Raw genomic sequence first — 19,450 nt, 5'->3', positions numbered from 1 at the left:
TTATTACAACTGAAATGTGCCATGTAAATGCAGCCTTAGGGCGCCCACCCACTGGCGATTTTTTTTTCTTTGCGTTTTGCGTTTTTTCTCAAGAGCAATTAGAATTGAATGTACTCCTGTCCACTGGCGTTTTTTTTTGGCGTTGCGTTGCGTTTTTTAACATAGGAACTGTCAGTTGCATATGTGTCCTTATTTTTCTCCTAATGCACCCATGAAAGTCAATGGAAATTAATGGAAAAGCCGCGAAAACGCCGCGAAAAACGCTGCGTTTTTCACGCACGAAAATCGCAAACGCCAGTGGGTGGGCGCCCTTAGGGCTTGTGCACACGAGGGTATATCGACCGCCGTTTTTATTTGGAGTAAGGGCTTTTTTTTTTAGCCAAACTTTTGTCTCTACTAACATTGGTTGCCTCCAGCCCACCCTTCTCCATCATCGGTGACGGGTAATACACTAGTATTGTACAGTACTGTACAATTGCACTCCATAACGCTGAGGACAGATAATGATGTCACCTGCAGTCCTATGTAACAGCACAGAGAACACAGTGATAATGCTGAGGACAGATGATCTACTGTAGTACAGCAGATGTCACTTGCAGTCCTATGTAACAGCACAGAGAACACGGCATGTGCCGGCCCATGTGACCTTGCAGCTGAACCCATGTGATCTCCTACGCGGCATCTCCTCCTCCTGCTGCTGCTAGTGCAACCCACCCTTCTCTATCATCGGCGACGGGTAATACACTGGTACAGTACAATACTGTACAATTGCACTCCAATGTAACAGCACAGAGAACACAGTGATAATGCTGAGGACAGATAATGATGTCACTTGCAGTCCTACGTAACATGACAGACAACACACAGTGATAACGTGGAGGACAGAAAATGATGTCACCGGCAGTCCTATGTAACGCCACAGAGAACAGAGTGATAACGCTGAGGACAGATAATGATGTCACCTGCAGTCCTATGTAACGCCACAGAGAACAGAGTGATAACGCTGAGGACAAATAATGATGTCACCTGCAGTCCTATGTAACAGCACAGAGAACCCAGTGATAACGCTGAGGACAGATGATGTACTGTAGTACAGTAGATGTCACTTGCAGTCTTATGTAACAGCACAGAGAACACAGTGATAACGCTGAGGACAGATAATGATGTCACCTGCAATCCTATGGCCTGTATCGGCAGTCTATGTATGAAGAATGATTGCGTGGCGATCTCCCTCCATACATCGTGGGCACGGGATGTTTCTTACAGCCGAACGTAGCGGCAACAGGTGTGATAAACTGCACTGCTCATGGGAGCAGTTAATCAATTCTGACAGCAGCATTTAAATCCCCCAAACATCGTTCCGTATGGCCCCCATGATGAAATCACAGGGAGTCGTGCGGGTGTCATGGCAGCCTCGGGCCTTCTGAAAGACCCCAGGGCTGTCATGGCAGAATGCCTGTCAGTGTAAATCCAAATAATTCATTCTAGACATTCCAGAAAACACACCAAACCACATTTTTCTAAAGCATTTAGCGCTGCTTTTTCAGCACTAAACGCTGTACAATGCTCCCATTCAATGGGACTGTTCACACAAGCGTTTTCGGCCCTGCGTCGCCAATTGAAATTAATGGGCAGTGGTTTCAGCGCTGCTAAAAACATGGCGCGACTTGATACCACGTTTTTGGCAGCGCTAAACGCCCTAGATACACTGCCTGAGAGAAAAGAAAAAAAATCTATATACTCACCTAGCAGGTGCCGTCGGTGTCCCGGGGGCCACTCTCCATGCAGGCTGCTGGGCACTTGTCAAGCCATCAGAGCATCTTGCTAGTGACGGGGGATAGAAATTCCTTGCCTCCAGCAAGAGATTACTCTGATTGGCTGAGTCAGCAGAGTGACAGCCCATTCAGCCAATCACAGCCAGAGCTGGATGCTTCAATCATAGCCATACTTCCATCAATGGCTGTGATTGGAGCAATCCATGAATGGCTGTGAAATTAGCAGTGAGGTCACGTGGGCTGGCAGCGAATCTAGAAGCAAGCGATGAAAGAAGAGGCAAGATTCTGCAATGAACAGTCGGCGAAACTGGAAATCAGTGAAAGATGAAGACGACAAAAGTAGAGGTATAACTATATTATTAATAAAGGAATCTAAGTAATAAAACAAAAATACATATTTGGTATCATTGTGTGATTTGGTATGATCCATAAACGTCAGATCTATCAAAGTAACGCATTATTTACCCCGCACGGTGAACGTCGTCAGTAGAGATGAGAGAGCACGCTCGTTTAAGGCTGATGCTCGAGGGAGCGTCGATCTTTTCGAGTAACTGCTTACTCGACTGAGCACCATGCGGGGGGGGGGGGAGCGGCAGGGAGAGAGAGAGATCCCTGCTTACTCGAAAAGACTGCATCAGCCTTAGACAAGCATGCTCGCTCATCTCTAGTTGTCAGAAAAAAAAATAAAGAATGCCACAAATGCGCTTTTTTGTTTACCCCATCTCCAATAAAAAATGCATTAAAAAGCAATCAAAAAGTGCCAACGCAAACTACAGGACATCCTGCAAAAAAATGAGCCATCACACAACTATGTCAACAAAAAAATAAAAAAGCTATTGCGCGCAGAAGATGGCGGCAGAGAATTTTTTTAAAAAATTAGTTTGCGTTGGCACTTTTTGATTGCTTTTTAATGCATTTTTTATTGGAGATGGGGTAAATCTTTGAAAAAAAATACAAGTAGTACAGCAAAAACAAGAACTATACAAGTTTGGTATCGTAGTAATCGTACTGACCCATGGAATAAAGTTATCAGGTCATTTTTGTTGCAGTTTGTGCGCCATAGAAACAAGACGTACCAAAAGATGGCGGAATTTAAAACATTTTTTCATTTCTCTCCAATTAGAATTTTTTAAGGTTTTTCAGTACATTATATGGTACATTAAATAATACCATTGAAAAATACAACTCAGCCCGCAAAAAACAAGCCCTCATACAGCGACAGCGAGGGATAAATAAAGAAGTTATTAAAGGGGGGAAGGAAAAAACTGAAATAGAAAAAAAACTAAAAATCTTTGTCACTAAGGGGTTAACATTTGCCATACCTACTTTACATTGCAATCATTTTATTTTATTTTTTAATAGGCTTCTGTAGAAAAGCACAGTGCCAGTCATTAAACAGTTAATTATGGGCGACTTCAAGTGGATGAGGCCTTGGTGATAAACACCTGCAGTCACCATGGCAACTGTGCTGATGTCATCCACAGCTAGGCCTACGTCATAAAGAGCCTACACAATAAAACTCCATGACGGAAGGGGACACGGCCAGATGCAGCGTGGTGCTTGGTGTGTCTGGAGACCTGGAGCTTCACCATCTGTGAGGGAGGAGGGGACGCCCGCCTAGCCAGCCAGATCAGCCATATTTACCTAGCCAGCCCGATCAGCCATAACTGCGCAGCCAGCCAGATCATGTCTATTATCCCTAGCGATCCATGGGGTGACAGATGCTGCAGCCAGATCTCCGTCATATCCAGTATCCGCTGCCCGGAGAGGTCACATTTGGATATCTCCATTAGGCATCACACGGGGCCTCTGCTTTGCCCTCGCCTTGTTTACTAATAACCATCATATGTAATGTTCTGTTATAGGATGTATGACTGTAAGTATGATAAAATGTATCAATTCTGATAAAAGATGCTGTTACATATTGGCATTAACCCCCTAAGCCCGGAGGGAGGGCCGTCCTCCAGCCATGGCTCCCCAGAGGTTTCCTCCACAGGGGGTTTTTCCTCTCCTGAGTGCTGGACGATGACTCTTCGTGAGTCGGAGGTGCGCCATTTTCAGTGTCTTCTTATAGCAATTGGTCTGATCTTACATTTGAGATACTGAATAAAAATATAATGTTATTTCAAATAAAATGTTGTCAATTTAACATCAAATGAAAGTGTCTTGTGTATTTGTTTCACAATCTTTGGTTCGGGTGAGGCTGTTTGGGACTCAAGAGCCATCACATATGTCACAATGATGAAGCTGGACATCCGGTGGGGGCATTTTTAATCCAGATTTATCTCCTGGTCACCAGCACCCCCACTGGCTGTAGATCTCGATTCAAAGCTTCTAAGGACCAGCGGTACAAGTTCTGAGATGTCTACTTGTTTGTGAAATCATGAACAGGGATAATACCGTTAACACCATTGTAGAACACGGCTCTGGTGCTTTTCATGCTGCATGCACTTCCCACCTACCCTCCAACGAACCACAACTCAATATAAAATGTCTTCTCCTACGGGGTCCCCTCCCGACACTCATGAAGCCGGACCACACAAAGCTGTCATCCCGGGCTGCTGGGACCCCCCCCCCCCCCCCCAGCAATGCGATTGGCGCTATCTGATAGATAGCACCGATCACATTAAAGTGAAAAAAAGTTTTTAAAAAGTTAAAGATTCAACTGCCCTCATGGAACGGATCCATGGGGACAGCTGAGATTACTCACCCCCGTCCTCCGTACTGTGCCCCACTGACTTGGTCCTCCAGGACCTGACGCTGGCCTTCTGCATATGCACGCCAGGCGTCATTATATCAGCCGCATGCGCAGAAGACCGGGAACCCCAGCAAATTTGAAATCTTTTGGTTCTGGGCTCCTGAAGGTAGCAGAGGTCACCAGGGACCGTCGTGATCACGGAAAAGTGAAAAAAAAAGTTTAAAAAAGTTAAAGTTGCACCTCCTCCCCTCATGGATCGGATCCATGAGGGGAAGTGAAAATACTCACCCTCCTCTTCCATGATGTCCTCCAGCGATCGGGGCCTGCCACGGGCTTCTGCACATGTGCCAATGTGGCGTGCATGTGCAGAAACCTGGAGAGCCCGTCAAATTCAAAGATAGCCGAGTGCAGGGAGATGCGAAAAGGATGTGAAAAGAACTGGTATGGAGGCGCAACCCTCTAAGCTACTAGGAGATGTAGATCAAAGTCCAATGTTTGATCGTGAAAGCACTTCTTTTTTATTATTTTTTCACAAATTAAAAACCAGCAATGGAATACGCGTTTTGGGGAAGAACCCCTTCATCAGTTCGGCTGGATAGGACAACAGGATGCCTGGGGGTGACACGATTCCAAAGATGTATTGGATGTGTCGGAGGTCCTGTGTGCAGGAGGACAGGGGAGAACAAAGTGCAGGGAGATGTCACTGAGGACTGCTGTATGCGGTTCCTGGTCACATGATCACCGTTATCCATCGGATAACGGTCACCACGGAAAGTTAAAAATTGTAAAAAAAAAGTTTAAAAAGAAAATCCTCCAAGATTGATCCTCCATGGACCCTTCTGACTTCTGTGCATGCGCCCACCGGCAAAATGCCAGACACATTCGCAGGAGTCGGAGAGCCCAGGAAATTTCAAATCTCCTTGCTCTTGGCAACCAACAATCGCCGAGTGCCTGGAGCAGTGACTGGTGGCCTCATTCAGCGGTCCCTGGTCACTTGATAAAAAAAGTAGCGGTTTACTATTAGGACAGACTCACACGACTAGATAAAAATTGCGGATTCCACATGCGTTTGATGATTGGTAATACGCAGATCAATGAAATGCATTGAATTTTACAATTCCACTCAAATTAGTGAATATGCAGTTATGCGCAGTACATGGCCGTACGCAGCGCCACGGCGGGGCTCACAGCTGGGATCCGCTGCGGGTCTCCACAATGGTTCAAAATGTGTTTATTTGTTTTGTATACATGTATATAACGCATATAACAACAGAGGCCTACAATCCAGGCCATCTTATAATAATGTATTGTCTTAAGATTGCAAACAATAAACTGATTAGCACTTCTTTGCGTTTGGTTCTTGAACTCCATCTTCTGTCATAAACTAGCTTATGCCTTACGAACCGTTTCTAACAATTAACAAAGTCAAATGTGGATTCCACATAAGACCGTGTGAGTCCGGCATTATTCGGACGGCTACCTGTAATACGTTACTTACAAGAAAATCCAGGAACGCTCGCCTTCCTGCATTTCCAGGAGCAGCTTGTTGAGCGCCTTCTGTGTGAGACCACCGCACCTTCGCAAGCTTACGGAGACTCACAGAGCCCCACTTTTTACACCCCATCCCTGCCTCTGGGGTCAGGAAATACACCCCAAAAAAGCATGGGAGCAGGAGGGATACCCGGTTTTATTGCCCCATGTTCCCATCCCAACCAGTCTCCGTAATTACCCTTGTCTTCGGGCATACCACGCAGTTTACATTATTACTTTTATCTAATATTTAGGGAATGGCAAAAAATGGAGATGGGGGGGATTATTTTTAGGGAGTCAATTTTTTTTCTGCACAAGTGGGCAATGGGGCCTGGAATTTATTCAGTTGTGCCCTGAAATCCAACGGGTGTTCTCTCCATTAAGGGCCTAGCCATGTGTCCTATAAGTAGATTGGGGCTACAGTCAGTATGTTTCTGAACACAGGACAAGCAGGGGTATCCTTTTTGGGATGCAGGTCTCCATTCATATGTGTGCTGTACAAAAAAAGCTATTTTTAAAACGACACAATTGCCCCCCCCAAAAAAAATCGTAATTATTTCCTTCTGCTGTGCTTAAATTAATTCAAAAACTGTGAGGTCAAAATATGCAGTACACCCCTAGAGGAATTCGTTAAGGGGTCTTGTTTTTAAATTGGGGTCATTTGTGGGGGTTCTTTATCGTTTTGGCCGCTCAATGGCTCTACAAGTGGGTAATGGGGCCTGGAATGTATTTGGTTGTACCATAAAATCTAACGTGTGTTTCTCCATTATAGGCCAAGTCATGTGTCCTGTAAGTAGATTAGGGCCACAATGGGTATGTTTGTCCATTTGCTCAATCTCTGCCCAAGCTAACATTTATGATGTAGCATACAGTAGATCAGATTGTGCTTTAGCCAAGATCAATGTACTAAAAATGCCTGAAAAATAAAAGAAACTGCAACAGTTTACATAACGCCAATAAATCGATATCAGAACCAGGTTCATGAAAGCAGAAGTTATAACTTAAAGCTATGTGCAATGCAAAAACATCCTCCAAAAATACTTCATTGGCTGAATGCAGCTATAGAGATAAGCTAAGTTAAAATGCAATTGTCAATGAGGCTCCAGGTCAAAGTTCTTAAAGGCCATCAAATCCGCTCCGTGTGAACCTAGCCTTAGTGTGGCTACTGATGCTGCACTGAGCCGGGGCGCTGTACCCGATGGTCTGAACAGGAGTCGTTGAAAAGTACAAGCTACAGTCTTCAGGAACGAGGTTCAGACTTGAGGACAGAGCAGGCAGAAAGCAATAGCAAAGGCTAAGATACAGAGCCGAGGTCAGGGAGCACAGAAATCTGAATGGTCAGAGTCAGGCAAGGGTCACAACTAGAATATACATAAACAGGGACTTTGTCACAAATGGCAGTATGAGACCAATTGTATAGGCATCCACTCTAGGGGGTGGATGCCTAATGTAGCAGGTATAGAAATGGGATTGGTGAAGGACAGGTTTAGGGAACGTGCACTAGCCCTTTAAGACAGAAGGTGGAAGCATACGCCAGTGCTAAAGACAAATTCCAGGGATGCAGAGGAGGACAGAGCACAGCATGCATAACGGCCGCACCTGGTGACAGGTGAGGAAGGGGAGCAGTGGTAACATAACATAAATATTAATTTGTATCTCAACACAAAAATCCTTAATTTTCATTGATTTTATTACATGAGATATATCAATATAGTACAAATAAGCCTGACCCTTTAACCAAAATTTGAAAAGTTTTAATACCACCATTCCTATAAAATAAAGGTTTGAATAATTCCTCTTAAAACCCCAAATTTACTCATTCAATTTATAAAATTCAACCAAATTTTTGTTCTTTGAAATAGGAATAAATTGAGAAAGTTCATACAAATCCAAATATTTCTTATTATCTGCCCATACTTTAAACATTATATTACATGTAGTGTATAATAGAAAAGTCCCATAGAAGCTCCCATATCCTGCTCCCAAGACAGAGTATAGATCCCTACAATACGCTTTCTGACAAGGCTTTAACCACCAACAAGTATAGTCATATTCTTCATCCCACATGATACACATCTAGTGGCAATGAAATATTTCTCAAACTCCGGTAGCGCCAGTCCAGTCTCAGAAGCAGGTCTTAAAAAATTCAGAATTTTAATTTGTGGTGTTTTACATTTTCTAATCAGATTATTACAGGTATGACATTTATTTTCCCTGCCAAAGTTATGCAAATGCTAATGGAAACCACTGGGCAAAACATATGTCTTTTACAGAGCTTGATCCACGGGCAATTTATCGCAAGTGGATCATCAACTTTGGACAGGCGGCCTTAGCGTGGCTTCACACGAGCGTGTTTTTGTGTGTACATAGGTGCGTATATACGTGCGCACCCATGAACGTGCAAAAACACGTGTGAATGCAGGTCCATGCATTGTTTTCAATGGAGCCGCAGCTGCTGCCGGCGGCTCCATTGAAAACAATGGTCTGCCGGCACCCCTGCATTGTTTTTCAGGGAAGGACTTTACATATAAGCCCTTCCCTGAAAAACAAAAATTTTAGTGTAAAAAAAAATAAAAAAACTAAAGTACACTCCGCCGCTTCCATGTCCCCAGCAGGGATGAAGAAAATATCTGCCACGTGTGGCAGATGTTTCCTTCATCCCCGCTAGTAAAAAGAATTCCCTGCTGCTACATCTGCCACATCTGTGGCAGATGCAGCAGAGGAATTCTTCAATTCTCTACCGCAGCTGTCACACATGTCAGCTGCGGTAGAGGATTCTGCTGCTGGCACCCCATCAATTGCTTTCAGGGAAGGGCTTTAAATATAAGCCAGTAAAAGTGCTGTAAAAAGCAAAAAAATAGATACTCACCTTCCTTCAGCTGCCGGGGCTCAGCCGCGTCTTCTCCTGTTGTCCCCTGCTCTGTAGTGCTGATCTAGCAGCAGGCGAGGATTTAAAATCCCCGGCTGCTAAAAGAGCTGAATGTGATTGGCTGAGGTGCTCAGCCAATCACAGGCAGCTCTTGCCCGTCATTCATTCGGTATTTAAAGGAATCTTTAAGGCTTAATATAGATACATTACCTATATCCTTAAAGGGGTACTCATCTCAGTGTTTGATGGCTGAGATTGCAAACCGTGGGTGTTTCTCGATGACCTTACCGAGTGTTATGGAAACCGCTGTGCCAGAAGCCTTACACCGTAAATGAATGTTAGTTGCAAAAACAGCATAGCGTTCTACGCTTTTTCTGTAACATGAGACTATTTTTGCAAGTAAACTTGGGGACCCTACAGCGAAGACCAAATCCCTCTTGGAGAGATCACCAAGAGGGATTCACCAAGTGCTGCTTTTTTAGATAGCCCAAAGTCAAACCATTGTGTGGTAAGGCGGATTCACATCTATCTGTCTGACAAATATCCTTGAAATCCTTCTCCCTTTTCTAAGTCAACGATCAAGAAACCCTAATATAAAAACCCCTATGACCTATTTGAACCCTTTTAACAATATCCAAAACAGAGAAATGATTCAGTCTGATCGACACTGGGGATCAGCAGGGAGATTTCTTCCCTTTTGAAACACATTGGTTCATGCTTATTGGGGGGAGGGGTACCCTTCTCTGGATCAATTGGGGAAAACTGGCTTCTGGAGTTTGCCTAGATCCCTTCCCATCATCCACATCAGTTTCCCTCCATTCCTTGGTTGAACTTGGTGGACATATGTCTTTTTTCAACCCTACTAACTACGTAAATGTTATTTTTGTGTACAATGATAAGTTATATAATTTTCATAATACCCAGGAATGATTTTTATTTGCTGGAAGGAAACAATGAAGGTTCTTATTGAATGATAGCAGTTAGAGATGAGCGAGTAGTGCCTTAGCCGAGTGTCTCCCCGCTCGTCTCTAAAGATTCGGGGGCCGGCGCGGGTGACAGGTGAGTTGCGGCGGGGAGCGGGGGGGAGAGAGGGAGAGAGAGATTTCCCATCCGTTCCTCCCCTCTCCCCCCCCCCCCCGCCGCTCCCCGCCCGCCGCCGGCCCCCGAATCTTTAGAGACAAGCGGCGAGATACTCGGCTAAGGCACTACCCGCTCGAGTAATGTGCCTTAGCGAGTATACTCGCTCATCTCTAATAACAATATAAGAATAAAACTGCCTCCGACATAGCTTACCATGTAGCCTAAGACATTTACAGTGCTTTACCTGGTAGGATGCGTTGATGATCGTGAATGGCAGGTATCGGCAGCACAGGTGACCGTCATGGTGTTTTCTTTGACTGTGGAACCACCAAAATAGAATAGAGTAAATCAACATGGGAATGATAGGAAATTGTATATTGAAATCTTATCTGTGAAACGTGTAACATGTGAGATAATATTTTAATATAGACATGGCATCAGATATAAAAGGAATACCTTGTCTTACCTGTCCTATAAGGTATAACAATGTCATAGATAGTTACCCCCTACTTAAAATACCCCTCTATGACCTAGGATGTAGAGCCTCTCCTGCAGACCAGTAGCCATTGATGCATACTGTTATTCATGAGAATAGCTGCCATGTAATGTTACATTTCAATTTCAGCAAGCAGACCAATGGTGGAGACCAACACCACCACGGGCATTGGTCCCCCAACAGTCACAGACAGTAGCATTTTTCAGGGGTGCTGAATGCAGCTAGTTCAATGCTCTAAAAAGAATTTACAGGTGGTGCTTAAAGTGGAGATCCCTGCCAATCAATGGATCCCTCCTGATTAGTGGTGTTGCTTGGACTGCTTAATTCCAGAGACGGTACCTGACAATGCTTTTCTTCAGAAATGCCACCCGAGCACCCCAGAACTAACTATTCTATGTGTACCTGTATAAAGAAGGTGGCAGCAAGTAGTACATGTAAACCTGCCAATCAGGGACATAGTTACAGCTCTAGCTGCCCTAAGCATGAAGCATGACTATGACCCCCATTAAAGGTCCATTTATGGTCCAATTATCATGATTTCTGTTTGAGCAATTGTATTGATAATTGGACAGTATTAGGGGGTTATTATGCAAATGCTGTTAATACTTGGGTAATAGCGCTAATAGCCGGGTTGTACTTGTAGGTTTTAGCCTGGCAGTTGTTGGAAAATATAAGTGCTGGCAGCATCCACTAGCGCTCGTGTAATAACGCCCTCAAAGCTGACTGATAATTTACATTTATCTTGACTGATGAATGTAAAAGCTATTTATGGTGACATTTATATGTGGCATTGCTGCCTAGAGCATAGTCACCTGTCACCATAATGGAAGTGAATACCACTGCCATATGGGAATTGAATAATAAAGTCTCCATTTGAGCAGGAGGTCAGAACCAAACAGAATCTTGCTCAAATGGAGACTTTATTGGTTTCCATTAGAACAATGCCAACATATGGTTCAGTTCCCTGCTTTTGGAGACTCAGGAACCCTGGAAGGTTGGAGAGCATATTACTATGAGAGCATAGCCTAATACCGCAATACCGTTACTGAACACCTGCTATATTGTATACAGAAATAATACGATTATACTAAATGTAAGTATATATATATATATATATATATATATATATATATATATATATATATACACACACACATACCGTTACTGAACACCTGCTATACTGTATACAGAAATAATACGACTATACTAAATGTAAGTATATATGTAAATAAGGGAGATGGAATAACTCCTCCACAGTGCCACCTATTGAAAGGCAGCATTCCAGTATATATGTATACACACATATATATATATATATATATATATATATATATATATATATATATATATATATATATATATATATATATACATATGTCTATATTTAATATATGCACAGTATTTGTATACAATACATAAATAGTACTATTTGGGCCTATTCAGTCGGGCATATTTCATAGGCAGCATCATAGCCTACGAGGCTGTATACAATCATTTTTTTATAAGGACTGATCGTATGTGTAAAATAAAATAAAAAATCACTGCATGTCCTATTCAGGGATGCATATTGGACAGAACATGGATGTGTGTCCATGTTTAGTCCAATGCAAGTTGTGCCCAGGATCTTCGGCCACAATGTGGACATCTGAATGACACCTAATTCTACAACTAATACCGCTGTACACACATACATATGCAATAACACACAAGTATACATACATGACACAAATATGTAGACACATATCCATCAATTCCAGAATAATCTGTTCATAAAAACTGCACTTTTTGTCAGTGTCCATGAAAAATATTTCATGCATCCATTAATTTTTTCAAGCTGTTGGTACTTGAGCAGGTACTATGATTGTGGTTATTATTTTATAGCTCGCAGTAAATGCTGGTAATGAGTTTATATCAGTATCTGACCTAGGGCCATTATATACAGAATGATTAGCATTAAAAAAAAATAATTGGATTATGCGAATTAGAATGATAATTGTTCAGCCAAACTCCTGGCATCATGGCGGCCAGCATATGAGCACTGATGCCAGGAGTGCTGACAGTGACGCTGCGGCCTCTGATTGACACAGCGGTCACATGTTTCCACCAAACCCATCTACCTGGAATGTATCCAAAAAAGGTTAGCCATCGGTAATATAAATGAATCAAACCTTTATTAAATAGTGTCACAGCATGAGTCACAAGAAGAGGACACGTTTCGGTCTATATAAGATCTTGCTCACCTCAGGCGTTGGCTGTCAGCTGCATCCTGGGGCCCAAGGAGAAGTAAACCCCCATTTGTTATTTTAGGCAGGGCCCAGCTGGGGAACAGAGTTTTGTTTTTATGATGTGATTGTTCTCAGCAAGAGAAACCAGGTAATCTTGTAGATATGATACCTTTTAATGGCTAACAAAAATACATGATGTTATTGCGAGCTTTCAAACCTCTCAGGGTTCTTCTTCAGGCTTAATGTTTTTATGATAAAACCCCTTTAATCTATATGGAAATACTTTATTTGTATTTGTGCTACTTCCTATTTGCACACATTTAGGATTTGTGTTGGCAGGCGTATCCATAGTGTTTGGTAAACTTTCTATATACATGTATAAAAGGAATTCAAATACATCAAATACTCATAAATGACAAAGCACCAAGAGGCAAAAATATTGGCTCCTACCTTTCTCAGTTTCTTTTCCTGGAAGGTTAGGGCTTCTTCCTGGATTAAGCACTGGGGGGTGACTTACTCTCAACCGACCCCTCAAGGACCCAGTTTCTTCCCCACGTTGGGACAGAAACACTTGGATATAATGTTCGGTATTAATGAATTCTGTCTGTATGGAGACACAACATTCACCTAGAAAACAAATGAGAAAACAAAAAACAACCATAAAATGTTCAGCCATACTTCATGAACATCCATGGCATAAGAATTAAGGCGATTTGACATCTGCGTCAGAACATCCGGCTGAAGGTTCCATTGCAGATCAAAATACCAGAAGAAAAAGCGCTACAAAAGCTGGGCGGAAAGCGGACGGAGTCCATTATAGTCATTGGGTTCCGTCCAGTGCTGCTCGCTCCGTCCAAGGATCGAGGTGTACGGCCATGGGGATTCCTCTTTCCTGCTCCCCAAATGGAGCAGGAAAGGGGAACCCCACGCACAGATGTGAAACCACCCTTACTTACCATAGGATTCACCACCATCTGTCGAGCGGATATTTAGAAGTAAGTGTCCAGCACATGTAGATTGGGTGGGATCTTCAACCAGGGTGAGCTATGAGGATAAACATAATATTAAGATTCGTAACAGAGAATTGTCTCTTCTTCTGGTTTCAGAAAACACATTATTTTTAGTCACTCTGCTTTTTACCTCCGGTAAGTCTTGCTCCAACCAACCAAGCTTTACAAACGCTGCCCCTTCTGAACTGTGTGCACTGTTTACACTACTATGTGGGGTCCCTACAAGGGAAGACACAACAGGTAGTAAGAAAATATGAGAGGAAGAATAATGATTCTCATGAATACTAAGAAATGGCTGGCTGTTGTGCGAGTTCAATGGGACAGAATATTTGCCCAAATTAGTTTCCTTAACCCTTTCCAATCCACTGTCTGACCTGTGAAGACATTATGATTAAAGGCTGTACAACTCTGATAATGGTAGACATCCGTCGGGGTTCTCTTACTGTATATTGCCAGCCTCTCTGCTGTCGGAGACTATCCACCGTGTCACCTCATGCAATACTGGCTTTAGCCAACATATAGCCCCATTGTATAAAGGCAGAAAAAGAGTAAGCCTCCCTAGGAAGACCAGGATATAAATTGGACTGGAAAGGGTTAATACTTGACCATCAACATAAACTCTGTTTATAAAGTGAATCTCCACCTTTTATCATCATGTTGTTTTAAGGTAAAAAATATGTAAAAATTAACTTCCTCATATGCAGTGTCTATATGGTGGCCAAAGACTTGTTTTTTGATACAATGTTCAAAATCCACTGCATAGACATAGATTTAAAGAGGACCCATTAGCTTTCATTATATTGTATATCTGTTTTAGTAAGTACTTGTATTCTCCATGAAATAAGAATTCTAGAGCATCTTTTCTTATAACTCTATTGTGTCATTCCCCTTAGAAATGTATGAATAAATTGACAAGTGGGTGTTAGCGTTCCACTTGTCAAAGGGATGGGTCCCTACATAGTCTGATACTGTCGGCATTGATTGGACGATGCCAGACTGTGTGGAGACATACCCACCATGCCCATCTGTCAATTTATTCATTTATTTGTAGGAGGAATAGCAGAGGAACAGCACAACAAATAGTTATGAGAAAGGCTGGGAGGAGCAGGGGAGTTTACTTTATTCTGTGCTGTTTAGGAGTTCAATGTATAACAGTTTGCATAAAGCGGTTGTAGGTGATGAGTGTGGCGGAGTCTACTATCAGGTTTGGGTGAATATCGCTGGAGCAGCTGTGACAACCAATTGAGGGGCTTAGAATTGTTCCCTCTAATATGGGGCAATTGTCATCTGCCATATAGGGTTTTTTGCCTTCTTCTGGATTAACGGGATTGAATCATAGGTTGGAGTTTATTGACCTGTGCCTTTTTTTCAAACTTGTCAACTACAGTATGTAACTGTAAATGTCTATGGGGGAGATTTGGAGCTTTGTATCAGAAAAACAGCTTGAACCAGTGTAAAGATTTATTAAGAAATGATTTTGATCCTATTTACATTATAAAGAATGATAGTTAACCTTTTACCTGTCAACTAAGGATCTACCTCCCCATCCAGCATCTGCGTGAATCCACTGTCCCAATTTGGGAACACTGGCAGAAATGTTAAGAGTGAACATTCACTTTAGGCTTACTACAGTAAGAAGAATGAAGGAAAATGTCAATAAAACAAACCGTTTTACCTTTTAGCTTCAAGGATCGGAACTCAATGTATCCTTTGGAACGGCTTTGAGTCTTAATAATGGCTTCTATACTCAGAAATTTAAGGCTATAACTGCACTCTAAGGAAGGAAATTAAAAAAGAAGCAATTAACAACGTATCCATTTTTCATCTTAGAAGAAGGCTTTGTCATCCTTACAAATATATTTTGTTATTTACCTCTCTGTGACAAAGCATTAAGCCCGACCTCAAATGTGGAGTAAACAGGTGAATGATCACTGGTCACAATATCATCTGTACAGCCTGCGAGACCAAAAGGATATGGGCAATATTCTTCTAAATTATAGTACGGTAATACAAGATACACTACAAACATTTCGTGCACATTTCCATCAGGAGGGGTACAGTTTTTCCTTGTGGAGAACGCCAAATAGGCAAGAGGAGGTTTAAAGGCCATGCAATGCTCCATTGGGAAATTCAGTATGCAAATTGGCGATGGTACAATGCCTTTGCAGTGCCACCTCTTAGAAGGCAGTTTTCCTACAGGTCAATATTATAAGGTCAGACGTCAATCTATTGGAAAGCTGCCTTCCAATAAGTAGCACTGCAGAGGCATTGTACCATTTCCCATTTGCATGCTAATTTGAGGCATATTTGGACCAGAGTGTGCACTCAGTGTTTATCTCTCCCTCTTACCATATGATGTACAGTTGGCTTCAGTGCCTGGATATGATGTCCATAGGATACGATCACTCCAGGATGGTGCAAATATACGAGTCTGGGTAAAAAACACATTGAACAGAGTGGCAGTTATTAGAAGCCTATTTACTATTGATTTGGTCAAGCTGGTAAATGTATAAGTTGTGGATTGATGAAAATATTGATCAGGATGTACCATTTATGTCCCTAGTTGATGGCTATGGTATCCAAGGAGGCTTGAAAAAGACTTAGATTAAATCGAAACGTCGCCATTTTATGGAGAAATAAAACCTTTTTCTACAATTTCTACACCGCTGATGCTGCCGCCTGCTTGGATACCATTGCATTTACTTGGGGTTGGGTTCATGATGACCCCACAGGTGGCTTGGCATACACAGATTGGAACCTCTGCACTTAAGTGCATGTGTTAGGTGTGCTGCGGGACTTTCCTATTATTTCTAGTTGATGGCTATGTCAGGAACCTGCGGCAACTGTGCCTGTCCCTAAAGCACCTTTTACAAGAAACGATTACCGTATGTAATAATCACTAATTACTTCAGAAGGGTTGTTGATCCAGGGAGTTATTCCGATTGCCAGATTGGAGTCAGGAAGGATTTTTTTCCCCTTTAAATGGGGAAAATTGGCTTCTACCTCATTGGGGTTTTTTGCCTTCCTCTAGATCAACATTGGGTGGGGTAATAGCCTGAAATGGATGGACATATGTCTTTTTTCATCCTTACAGTTACTATGTTCAAAAAATAGTTCAAACAAGCGAAAATGAATGATCGTTCAGTGTAAACACAGCCAACAATTCAATGATGAACGATGATTCATTTGCTTATGCAAGCTTATGCAAGAATGAAAATCATTGTTGGCTCATTGGCTGATCATTCGGTTTAAATACTGATCGTTCAGTTATTCTCATTCACCTATGCAGTGAATGTGAACGACTGAACAATTTATCGAGTGAATGAGCAAATAATGTATCTACTTGTATAAAGAGGCTGCACTAGCGAACTCTGACATCATTCGCTCATCCAAACGATAAATCGCTAGGTGTAAAGTCACTTTTAGTAGTGATGAGGGAGGTGACAACTGACAGATGGAACTCACAATTGACACCCCAGTACTAGGTAACAAATATTACAAAGCCAGACAATAGGAATGAACACTGGAGACTTATCTCACAATATGGTGGAACCAGGAGGATGCGACCAAGACCAGAACTTCACCAACCAAATGAATAACCAGTGCCCTCTGAGAGGAGGGGCCCGATTTGCAAAGATTTTCATAATGGTTGATTGGCCGGCTAAGGTTTCCTGCCAACCAATCCATCTCCACACCAGCAGAGAGCAATGTTCATGTCGGCACCCAGCGCCGAATGACAGGGTGCATGCTCCAGAGCCAGGATCGGATGGACCGGGCTGATGTCTTAACGTCACTCTAGACCAAATCTCAAGCTTCAGCCGCTGTACTGTATTGTTATATTTTTTTCTTATGAATACCAGAAACATTGTAATATATCTTTTGAGGGCAAATTAGGACTGCAGCTTCAATTTCAATGCTCCTTTCCCTGCCTACAGCCTCTCTGTCATATTCTCTAGAGGCTCACATATTACCACAGCCGCAGAGGTCCTCCAGTCTATAACTTGGGATTTGCCCCCGTTTACTTTTTTTCTGGTAGAGGAAACCAAACTTCATCTTTTTTGTTGTCACCGAGTTGCAGTGATATTTCACACTAGCTGTAAATAACATTTTCCCCCTTTATGATTCATGTATGAATAACAGATGGATAAGACACAATGAAGTACCAGGAGGAACATTTAGAAATTCAGTAAATTATTCTCACTCCAGTTGTCCTGGCCTTCTGCAAATCATATGATCGAGAGCCTCTCTCATAGCGACATGTGGGCGGAAATGTGATTGGATGCTCCTCTGTAAAAAGAATAACAATAATAATAATATGTATGGAAAGCAGAACACATATAAAGGTGGATGTTGGAGTGAAATATATACCAGGGAATTTGGGGATTTTAATGACTTTGATACAATAACTATTTTTTTCCATAACAGATAGGACTACTTCTGCCCCATTCCTTATAAAAACAATCTTTGCATTCAGGGTGTTAGGATATAAAGCACGGGCTCCCGAGTTTGACAAGTAATTCCACAAATTCATGACACCCATGTTAGATACATTGAAGTCAAATTAGAAAAGGTTGAAGTCATTGGGAAATACCAAAAACTGATATGAAGTGTGGTGGGGGTGATGTGAATATATAGGGGTGTATTCGTGATGTATGTATATTCTAGTATGTATACATATTTGTAGAAGAGTGCTAAACTTCTCACTGAATCCTAAGAAGATTTTCTTCTTCTCTCGTTCCTGGTTTAGTTGATCCACAGGAAGCAACAGTTGATGCTGGCCACTATAGATACACTGTAGCACGTCCTACAAAGGAAAAAAAACACGACTCTGCTTCAGGTGTGAAATCATTGGCGTACATAGAATTAACCCTTTCTAATCCACTGTCTGACCTCTGAAGACAGAATGATTTAAGGCTGTACAGCTCTGATGTTGGAAGACATCTGTCTGGGTTCTCTTACTGCATATTGCCAGCCTCTCCGCTTTGGAGCCTAGCGAACGTGTCACCTCATGCAGTACTGGCTTTAGCCAGCATATAGTGCTGTTGTATAACGGCAGAAAAAGAGTAAGCCCCCTAGGAAAACCTGCATATAAATTGGATTGGAAAGAGTTAATGGCAAAAACATAAATGGATCCCCCATTATGGTGTCTAGTTTTGGTGGGCCTGATGTTTGTTTCCCATTTCATGCTCTTTAAAATAACCCTTGGATCAATTCACCTCCTCGATGAGTCAATCACAGTCACTCAGTGATGTCATTGACTCAACTGTCAGACGGGGAGGACACAGTTTGCCGCAGCGCCGCCGAAGACCATTGGGAGGCACCACGACGCAATGGACCAGGTGAGTATAAGCCCCCTCTCTGAAAATAAGATACTCTGCCTCTTTTGAGGCAAAAGGTAATATAAGACAATGTCTTATTTTCGGGGAAACATGGTCCTTGTATACAGATATGCTAAATTCTTGCTTTAGAATATATTATTGTAAGCAATTAAAAGCACACATAAAAGTAATAAAGGATATTCATGCTAGTAGACTGCATGAATACTATTTAAAGCATTAATGTAGCCACATTTTTCATATATGCTTTGTACAGTTGATCTCTAATGAAGAGCATATACAATACATTTAATTACCTTTCTCCAGCAATAAGAATCCAAACCGGAATATTTTTAATGAGAGCTGCGCCTGTAATTACGAGCGACGGACACTACACATAGGTCAGAGCTAGCTGCTTTCGCTCTGTATTCCTGTGTGTTGTGCTGCCGACA

General features: G+C 42.2%; 1 protein-coding gene across 1 annotated transcript in view; it reads right to left on the bottom strand.

Moving 5' to 3' along the window:
• LOC136579726 (phosphatidylinositol 3,4,5-trisphosphate 5-phosphatase 2B-like) overlaps positions 1-19,450 on the bottom strand; it is a 92,170-nt gene that overhangs the window by 8,379 nt on the left and 64,341 nt on the right. Inside the window, exons 14-22 of the mRNA XM_066579789.1 lie at positions 18,388-18,487; positions 17,885-17,970; positions 16,033-16,114; positions 15,556-15,639; positions 15,359-15,457; positions 13,814-13,902; positions 13,630-13,717; positions 13,124-13,300; positions 10,197-10,269 (exon numbers count right to left, since the gene is read on the bottom strand). Coding sequence (XP_066435886.1) covers positions 10,197-10,269; positions 13,124-13,300; positions 13,630-13,717; positions 13,814-13,902; positions 15,359-15,457; positions 15,556-15,639; positions 16,033-16,114; positions 17,885-17,970; positions 18,388-18,487 — 878 coding nt within the window. The remainder of the gene's footprint in view (positions 1-10,196; positions 10,270-13,123; positions 13,301-13,629; positions 13,718-13,813; positions 13,903-15,358; positions 15,458-15,555; positions 15,640-16,032; positions 16,115-17,884; positions 17,971-18,387; positions 18,488-19,450) is intronic.

This window comes from Eleutherodactylus coqui, chromosome 10 (assembly GCF_035609145.1).
Source record: "Eleutherodactylus coqui strain aEleCoq1 chromosome 10, aEleCoq1.hap1, whole genome shotgun sequence".
NCBI classification, from domain to species: domain Eukaryota; kingdom Metazoa; phylum Chordata; class Amphibia; order Anura; family Eleutherodactylidae; genus Eleutherodactylus; species Eleutherodactylus coqui.
The sequence above is the reverse complement of the archived record's forward strand: the minus strand, read 5'-3'. Positions and strand labels throughout refer to the sequence as shown.